At 41.7% G+C, this 10,156-nt stretch overlaps 1 protein-coding gene across 1 annotated transcript; it reads left to right on the forward strand.

Annotated features, from left to right (window-relative positions):
• Positions 1 to 8,409: 8,409 nt before the first annotated feature.
• Positions 8,410 to 9,342, forward strand: OR2Y1 (olfactory receptor family 2 subfamily Y member 1). Its single transcript, XM_025988552.1, is given in 1 exon segment — positions 8,410 to 9,342. A coding segment is annotated over 1 exon segment (933 nt).
• The last annotated feature ends 814 nt before the right edge of the window (positions 9,343 to 10,156 follow it).

Genomic DNA, 10,156 nt, shown 5'->3' on the forward strand with positions numbered 1-10,156 from the left:
TTGTATACATAAACCACATCTTTATCCATTCATCTTTCGATGGACACTGAGGCTCCTTCCACAGTTTGGCTATTGTGGACATTGATGCTAGAAACATCGGGGTGCAGGTGTCCCGGCGTTTCATTGCATCTGTATCTTTGGGGTAACTCCCCAGCAGTGCAATTGCTGGGTCGTAGGGCAGGTCTATTTTTAACTCTTTGAGGAACCTCCACACAGTTTTCCAGAGTAGCTACACCAGTTCACATTCCCACCAACAGTGTAAGAGGGTTCCCTTTTCTCTGCATCCTCTCCAACATTTGTGGTTTCCTGCCTTGTTAATTGTCCCCATTCTCACTGGTGTGAGGTGGTATCTCATTGTGGTTTTGATTTGTATTTCCCTGATGGCAAGTGATGCAGAGCATTTTCTCATGTGCATGTTGGCCATGTCTATGTCTTCGTCTGTGAGATTTCTGTTCATGTCTTTTGCCCATTTCATGATTGGATTGTTTGTTTCTTTGGTGTTGAGTTTAATAAGTTCTTTATAGATTTGGAAACTAGCCCTTTATCTGATAGGTCATTTGCAAATATCTTCTCCCATTCTGTAGGTTGTCTTTGAGTTTTGTTGACTGTATCCTTTGCTGTGCAAAAGCTTCTTATCTTGATGAAGTCTCAATAGTTCATTTTTGCTTTTGTTTCTTTTGCCTTCGTGGATGTATCTTGCAAGAAGTTACTGTGACCAAGTTCAAAAAGGGTGTTGCCTGTGTTCTCCTCTAGGATTTTGATGAAATCTTGTCTCACATTTAGATCTTTCATCCATTTCGAGTTTATCTTTGTGTCTGGTGCAAGAGAGTGGTCTAGTTTCATTCTTCTGCATGTGGATGTCCAATTTTCCCAGCACCATTTATTGAAGAGACGGTCTTTCTTCCAATGGATAGTCTTTTCTCCTTTATCGAATATTAGTTGACCATAAAGTTCAGGGTCCACTTCTGGGTTCTCTGTTGTGTTCCATTGATCTATGTGTCTGTTTTTGTGCCAGTACCAGACTGTCTTGATGACCACAGCTTTGTAGTACAACCTGAAATCTGGCATTGTGATGCCCCCAGCTATGGTTTTCTTTTTTAAAATTCCCCTGGCTACTTGGGGTCTTTTCTGATTCCACACAGATCTTAAAATAATTTGTTCTAACTCTCTGAAGGAAGTCCATGGTATTTTGATAGGGATTGCATTAAACGTGTAGATTGCCCTGGGTAACATTGACATTTTCACAATATTAATTCTGCCAATCCATGAGCATGGAATATTTTTCCATCTCTTTGTGTATTCCTCAGTTTCTTTCAGAAGTGTTCTGTAGTTTTTAGGGTATAGATCCTTTACTCTTTGGTTAGGTTCATTCCTAGGTATCTTATGCTTTTGGGTGCAATTGTAAATGGGATTGACTCCTTCATTTCTCTTTCTTCAGTCTCATTTTTAGTGTATGGAAATGCCATTGATTTCTGGGCATTGATTTTGTATCCTGCCATGCTACCAAATTGTTGTATGAGTTCTAGCAATCTTGGGGTGGAGGCTTTTGGGTTTTTTATGTAGAGTGTCATGTCATCAGTGAAGAGGGAGAGTTTGACTTCTTCTTTGCCAATTTGAATGCCTTTAATGTCTTTTTGTTGTCTGATTGCTGAGGCTAGGACTTCCAGTACTATGTTGAATAGCAGTGGTGAGAGTGGACATCCCTGTCTTGTTCCTGATTAGGGGAAAGGCTCCCAGTGCTTCCCCATTGAGAATGATATTTGCTGTGGGCTTTTCGTAGATGGCTTTTAAGATGTCGGGGAATGTTCCCTCTATCCCTACACTCTGAAGAGTTTTGATCAGGAATGGATGCTGTATTTTGTTAAATGCTTTCTCTGCATCTAATGAGAGGATCATATGGTTCTTGTTTTTCTCTTGCTGATATGATGAATCACATTGATTGTTCTACGAGTGTTGAACCAGCCTTGTGTCCCGAGGATAAATCCTATTTGGTCATGGTGAATAATTTTCTTAATGTGGTGTTAGATCCTATTGGCTAGTATTTTGTTAAGAATTTTTGCATCCATGTTCATCAGGGATATTGGTCTGTAATTCTCCTTTTTGGTGGGGTCTTTCTCTGGTTTTGGAATTAAGGTGATGCTGGCCTCATAGAACGAATTTGGAAGTACTCCATCTCTTTCTATCTTTCCAAACAGCTTTAGTAGAATAGGTATGGTTTCTTCTTTAAACGTTTGATAGAATTGCCCTGGGAAGCCATCTGGCCCTGGACTCTTGTGTCTTGGGAGGTTTTTGATGACTGCTTCAATTTCCTCCCTGGTTATTGGCCTGTTCAGGTTTTCTATTTCTTCCTGTTCCAGTTTTGGTAGTTTGTGGCTTTCCAGGAATGCGTCCATTTCTTCTAGATTGCCTAATTTATTGGCGTATAGCTGCTCATGTATGTTTTTAAAATCGTTTGTATTTCCTTGGTATTGGTGGTGATCTCTCCTTTTTCATTCGTGATTTTATTAATTTGAGTCTTTTTTGTTTCTAATAAGGCTGGCTAATGGTTTATCTATCTTATTAATTCTTTCAAAGAACCAACTCCTGGTTTTGTTGATCTGTTCCACAGTTCTTCTGGTCTCTATTTCATTGAGTTTTGCTCAAATCTTTATTAATTCTCTTCTTCTGCTGGGTTAGGATCTATTCACTCTTTTTTCTCCAGCTCCTTTAGGTGCAAGGTTAGCTTTTGTATATGCGTCCTTTCCAGTTTTTGGGTGGATGCTTGTATTGTGATGTATATCCCCTTCAGGACTGCTTTTGCTATATCCCAAAGATTTTGAATGGTTGTATCTTCATTCTCATTAGTTTCCATGAATCTTTTTAAATCTTCTCTAATTTCCTGGTTGACCTTTTCATTTTTTAGCACGATGGTCTTTAACCTCCACATGTTTGAAATTCTTCCAAACTTCTTCTTGTGGCTTAGTTCTAAGTTTCATAGCATTATAGTCTGAAAATATGAAGGGGACAATCCCAATCTTTTGGTATTGGTTAAGATGTGATTTGTGACCCAGTATGTGGTCTATTCTGGAGAAAGTTCCATGTGCACTTGAGAAGAATGTGTATTCAGTTGAGTTTGGATGTAAAGTTCTGTAAATATCTGTGAAATCAATCTGGTCCAGTGCATCATTGAAAGGTCTTGTTTCTTTGGATATGTTGTGCTTAGAAGATCTATCGATTGTAGATAGCGCCATGTTTAAGTCTCCCTATATAAGTGTATTATCTAAGTATGTCTTGACTTTGGTTATTAATTGATATACTTGCCAGCTCCCACATTCAGGGCATAAATATTCATGATTTTTAGGTCCTCTTGTTGGATAGATCCTTTAAGTATGATATACTGTCCCTCTTCATCTCTTACTACAGTCTTTGGGATAAACTTTAATTTTTCTAAGGATGGCTACCCCTGCTTTCTTTTGAGGACTATTTGTGTGGTAGATGGTTCCCCTACCTTTTATTTTCAGGCTGTAGGTGTCCTTTTGTCTAAAATGAGTCTTTTGTAGATAGGAAATAGATGGGTCTTGCTTTTTTATCCAGTCTGAAACCCTGAGGCTTTTGATGGGGTCATTAAGCCCATTCACATTCAGCGTTACTTTTGAAAGACATGAATTTAGTGTCATCATGATTCCTATTCAATCCCTGTTTTTGTGGATTGTTTCCTTGGACTTCCTCTTTCTTTTACAGTGTCCCCCCTAATATGTCTTGCAGTGCTGGTTTGGTGGTCACATATTCTTTCAGTTTCTGCCTACCTTGGAAGCTCTTTATCTCTCCTTCTATTCTGAATGAGAGCCTTGTTGGATAAAGCATTCTTGGCTGCAGTTTCTTCTCATTTAGGACCCTGAATATATCCTGCCAGCCCTTTCTGGCCTGCCAGGTCTCTGTAGAGAGGTCTGCTGTTAACCTAATACTTCTCCCCATAAATTTAGGGATCTCTTGTCTCTTGCTGCTTTAAGGATCTTCTCTTTATCTTTGGAATTTGCAAGTTTCACTATTAAATGTTGAGGTGTTGAGCGGTTTTTTATTGATTTCAGGGGTGGATCTCTCTATCTCCTGGATCTGAATACCTGTTTCCCTTCCCAAGTTAGGGAAGTTCTGAGCTATGATTTGTTCAAATACACTTTCTGGTCCTCTCTCTCTTTCAGCGCCCCCTGGGGCCCCAATTATATGTAGAATTTTCCTTCTGAGGTTGTCATTTATTTCCCTTAACCTGTCCTCATGATCTTTTAATTGTTTTTCACTTTTTTCCTAATCTTCCTTCCTTGCCATCAACTTGTCTTCTATGTCATTCACTTGTTCTTCTACCTCATTAACCCTCATCGTTAGGACCTCCATTTTGTATTGCATCTCATTTTATTTATTTTTAATTTCGGCCTGATTAGATCTAAATTCTGCAGTCATGAAGTCTCTTGAATCCTTTATGCTTTTTTCTAGAGCCACCAGTAGCTTTATAATTGTGCTTCTGAATTTGCCTTCTGACATTGAATTGTAATCCAAATTTTGTAACTCTGTGGGAGAGAGGACTGTTTCTGATTCTTTCATTTGTGGTGAGTTTTTCCTTCTAGTCATTTTGCTCAGTGCAGAGTGGCCAAAAACAAGTTGTACTGGAAAAAGGAGAAAAAGAGAGGGAAAAAAAGGGAGGGGTGGAGAAACAGAAAACAAAAAACAAGGGGGAGTATCCTCTGATTCTATATAGTGTAAATCCCTTGACTTTCCCTGGAACTTTCCAGTGCTGCTTCGTCAATAAGTTGCTTTTCCCCTGTCCTTACAGCTGGTCTTCTGGGGGAGGTGACTGCTGTGCTGATTCTCAGGTGTGTGCACCTGGGGGAGCTGCCCAGCCCCCAGCCAGGTGCATGGCTCAGTGGGAGCTGCTTATCCTGTGAGGCCCCTGCTCAGTCCCAGGTACAAGGTGACACTGGGAGGAACAACAACAGTGGAGGTGGCCAGCTCTCCCGCTCTGGAGTCAGCTCCCACAGTAACTATCTCAACTCGCAGTCCGCAGGGGCCTGGATGCTCCAGGGACGGGGGCCCCGATCTGCACAGCTCCAGGCTACCTGCTGGCAGGAGCATCCTTGCTGTCCTGGGCCCTGCTGGCCTCTGCCTTTCCAAGGGGAGGGCCGGATCTTGGGCTGTATCCCCCAGCTCCCTTGGCTCCGGGGCCTGCACCGTTGGAATCACGCTCCCGGGGCAGCGCAGCCCCCTCCGCATGGAGCCGCCGCCTGAGCCGCTGCTTGAGGTGCTCCCGGGGCCGCCGGGTGAGCGCTCCAGCCCTTTAGGGAGCTCCGCCGCAGTGTGTGGTGCGCTCTCTCCCGGGGCGCAGTTCCTCTCTTAGCGCCCGTGGGAGCCTGAGGGCATCCCTGCCCCTCCTGGGATCCTGCCCACCTTTCCATCTGGGAAGATTGGTAAAGTTTCTGCTCCGGGACTGGGCTCTCCTGTCCTGGGGGCACTCGCCACTAGGCCTTAGCCTGGCTTCTTGCGGGGGTCCCTCCCCTGGATGCTTTTTTATTTCTTTATTTTTTTCCATCTTCCTACCTTCATAGAAGCATGAACTCTTCTCACTGTAGTGTTCCAGCTGTTCTCTCTTTAAATCTCAGTCTGAATTCGTAGGTTTTCAGGATGATTTGAAAGTTATCTAGGTAAGTTGGCAGGGACAGGTGACTTGGGGACCCTACTCTTCCACCATCTTGCCCCGCCTTGAACAGTTTTCTATAAGAAACACACTATGTGGCAGTTCATTTTACGATATAAAAAAGTAAAAAGCAACTGTCAGATTATTTTTACTGCAACTGGCTCTTATAATATTTAAAGACTTCAGAGTGGTCAAAATAAATGAAGAATGGAGTTTTCTCCACCTGTATATAGGGTTTGTCCCATGTTTATGTTTGCCAAGTTCATATTATTGAGATATAAAATATATGCCAAGCCCGCTTCCAGGAAGAACATGGAATAATTTATAATCAAAAGCATAGAAACCTGCAGTCTTTGAAGGGCCTGGAGTTGATAGAGTCATAGAACCACATGATGACAAGACCTTGGTTTAGGCAATGTATGTATGGACTTCAGTCTCAAATGGCCACAGACAGTAGATAGGGTAAGGTGGGTATGAAGCACAGTGGGGCAGGGAGATGGACAGTAGTGAAAACTGGGAACTGGAGAGGAATGTCTGCTTAAAGTTTACCTCCAGCAAATTAGTATCTTAGATGAATATTGGGTTGTGCTACTGCCACTGATTTTTACATGAGATACTAGAAATTATAATTAAAAAATAAAATATCCCAATTTTAAAAGATTTATGTAAGTCAAACAAAATATGAGTTTCCAGTTTTGGTTCAAAGATCACACACTTTAGATCTTTGGACAGATATTAACTGACTATACACTTGTCACTTGCCAGACATTTGACAATTAATGGAGATTTAATAATGAACAAAAGAAAAACTCCTGTTTTTCCACTATCACATGTCTGAGCTCTGTCCCCAGGGTGTCTGAGAATCCAATTTTTCACTTATAAATGGGTTCTCCCATTACATCTTTGTATCCATCCCCCTTGCTTCTGTATAATCCCAAATTACTACCAATAAATTTTCCTCCATCTCCCCATCTTCTTGTTTTAATTTTCATTGTGAATTTTTAAATTTAAGCATGAATTAGTAAAACATTATTCACCTGTACCATATGTAAAAGCTTGCTCATCAAATTTGTTTAACCATTAGTTCTAATGAAGCAAACTGTGGACAAGGACACTAAGAATGTTGTATATACACCAGTGCCCAGCCCTTACTATCTCAATATGCTCAGTCTAAAGGCATGAAGAATGCAGTTAATAACTTGTATACCAATGAAGAGATAAGATACTGTATCACTAAGAAAAAGTATTTCTTAATTTAATGTGATTAGTGGAGGGGAAAATACATTGTGAAAGACCTGGATATCTCAAAATGTATTGAAGTCAGTGGCAATGTATCTAAAAGGCAATCCTATGAAGTATTTCTGTTTAACAGAAGAGGGACAACTGGAGAAGTCATGGAGAGAATCAAGGTGGAAATTGTTAATGACATGTATGGAAATAACCTTTTGCCTCGCGATCTGATTTCTCCTTCAACTTCTATTCAAATGGAGTGAATTTGTTATTTAATTTTGGTTTCTTTCATGGTACTTCAGGGTCCTGGGATCAAGCCCTGCGTTGGGCTCTCTGCTCAGCAGGGAGTCTGCTTCTCCCTCTCTCTTTGCCCTTCACACCTGCCTGTACTCTCTCTCTCTCTCTCAGATAAGTGAATAAAATTAAAAGAGAATAGAGAAAATTTATAAACATTCATTTGGAATGAACAGTGATCTGAGTTCAAAACTATCTCCTTCAAACAGGAAAAGGTGTTTTGAAGTACCTGCCCCCATCACATCAATAGGTATGCAGATGAGAGACTTCAATAGAACTACTTGAAAATTTCAGTAAATGCATATTTTAGTTGGGTGGGAACAGAGTGAACCAGGTCAGAAATTCTGGGAGATGAGAAAAGAGCCAATAGCTGCTACAGTAGTGGATTCAAGAAAGTCTTGGCTGCTGCAATGGTTTTGAGACAAATGATGAAAGGGACCTTCCTTTGTATTGGAAGAGGACCACAGTGAAGGGAAAGCTAGTTCAGGGTCGCTCCAAGTCTAATCCAGTAGGGCCACCAAAGGGACAAAGGGATCTAATAGCATGATGCCGGGAGAGAATGCTGGGTCTCCAGAGGCTACAAAAGTGTTGTAAGCTTCACAGGAGGAGATGCACCAGGCCAGACTGGGGACCTGCAGGCCCATTGTCCCAGTAAAGAGATTTCTAAGAACCCATATTTTTCGTATGAGAGAAGAGTCAGCTTATTAAACACCTCTCAGGCTCAGATTGGTAGAGTAAGAACTGTTTTGTAACTCTTTCCTTTCTCCTATGCATGTCCCAAAGTGGAGGACCCTATGGCCACTCTTAACATGCTGGCAAGGAAGGGGCAGGGGGAGAGAGAGAGAGAGAAGCTGCCCAAGGGGTCACCTAGAAGGAGTCCTAGCTGGGGAGAGGACAAGGCTGAATGTTAAATGAGATTATGAGTTTTTAGTATTCATAGATCATGCTTTCAAATTAGTGAATTTAGATTCTGGTTATGTTTATAACTGAAATTGGTTGTGATACATTTATTACTATGGATGTCATGCACCTGCAGGAGTTTTCATCCAAATGCAAGGGGAAATAAGATAGAAAGGACAAGAGGAAACAAAAATGTAAAATTTAGGTCACATCTAAGGACCACACTGTCCCTTAAATCCATTATATGTATTAATTACCCACTTATTCTTAAATCCCACTGCAGAGAGTGTGCTACTTCCTGCAGTGATAAGGCTGAAGAGGAGATGGAAACAGCTAATGACAGCACAGGTGGGTATTTCATCTTAGTGGGCTTCTCTGAACGGCCTGAGTTAGAGCTGATCCTCTCTCTCTTTGTCCTGATGTTCTACACCGTAACTCTTGTGGGCAACATGGCCATCGTCCTGCTCTCTATCCTGGATACTGGACTTCACACACCCATGTACTTCTTCCTTAGAAACCTCTCTGTGCTTGACCTCTGCTTCACCACCAGTATTGTGCCCCAGATGCTGGTGAACATGTAGGGAGGCAACAAGAAGATCAGTTATGCTGGCTGCATGGTCCAGTACTGGGTGGCCTTGGCACTTGGCTCCACTGAGTGTGTGCTCCTTGCAGTAATGGCGGTTGACCGCTATGTTGCAGTTTGCTGGCCTCTGCGCTATGCCTGTATCATGCACCCCAGGCTGTGCCACCTCCTGGCAGCAGCTTCCTGGTCCTTTGGTTTTGCCAACTCCTTTTTACAGTCCTCAATGGCCATCGTGCTGCCTCGATGTGGAAACCGGCGTGTGGACCATTTCTTTTGTGAATTGTTGATCATCATTAAACTCTCCTGTGTGGATACTGGCCCAACAGAATCTAAAATGTTTATTGCCCGGCTAATCATTCTAGGCATGCCTGTCTCCATTATCCTGACCACTTATGTACGCATCACCAGGGCAGTAGCAAAAATGCGCTCAGCAGAGGGAAGGAAAAAGGCCTTTGGGACCTGTGCCTCCCACCTAATGGTAGTCTCACTCTTCTATGGGACCATTATGTTTTTGTATCTGCAGCCCAAGGACAACTACTCCCAGGACCAGAGCAAAGCACTGGCAGTGCTGTACATGATCCTTGCACCCACACTCAACCCTCTGATCTACACACTGAGGAATAAGGATGTGAAGAAAGCAGTCAGGAGGATGATAAGGAAGGAGCAGGTGTAGGGAGATCAAGAGTGTGAAGAACATGTGAGGCAACCACTGGAGACATATGTGGGGTGCACTTGTTTCACTTTTGTGAAGGGATTGGGAAATCTGCTGTGTTTTATCCTCTAGCTATTCCTGGGATCCTTACAGGGTGGACGCTCACCAGAAGGAAACATAACCATCCCTTAAAGGAACAACTTTGGCTAAGACAATCCTCACTGGCAAGTAATTCTGTGTCTGACTATTGATACTTTCCCATTTTCAATGCATAGTCACAAGCTTGTTCAGGTGCCACCAAATATACATCTAGATGTTATAATAACTCTGATGATAATTCTACTACATTTATTAGGTAGCTACATGACCATAGAAGCTTCTTCATTTTCTCCACCACCACTTTCACTGCACCATCATCAAAACAGATTGTAAAAAACAAACAAACAAACAAACAAACAAACAAACAAATAAACAAAACCAGATTGTAGTCAGCTATAGAGGGTTTAGTCGGTAATGTACATTGCAAAACCTGACCATCATGAATAAATATATGGGGAACAAGGACAAAAGAATAAAAGACAAGTAGACAGAAACTGCACAGTATACCAAGGATTCCTGTTACTTAAAACTGAAAGGAATATCATGACTATTCAAGGCATGGCCGTATAACATGTCAAATTCCACCTAATTTAGAACAATTTTAGAAGAGGTGTTATAAATTTCAAAATTATAAAAATGATAAATGAATAAAGAGAACTGTTAAGTAGAGATAAGGTAACTGATGTTAAGGAGATTCTAAATAGAATCTCTGCATACCTTCATAGAAAAAGAGAAG

This window comes from Vulpes vulpes, chromosome 12, assembly GCF_048418805.1.
Source record: "Vulpes vulpes isolate BD-2025 chromosome 12, VulVul3, whole genome shotgun sequence".
Lineage (NCBI taxonomy): Eukaryota > Metazoa > Chordata > Mammalia > Carnivora > Canidae > Vulpes > Vulpes vulpes.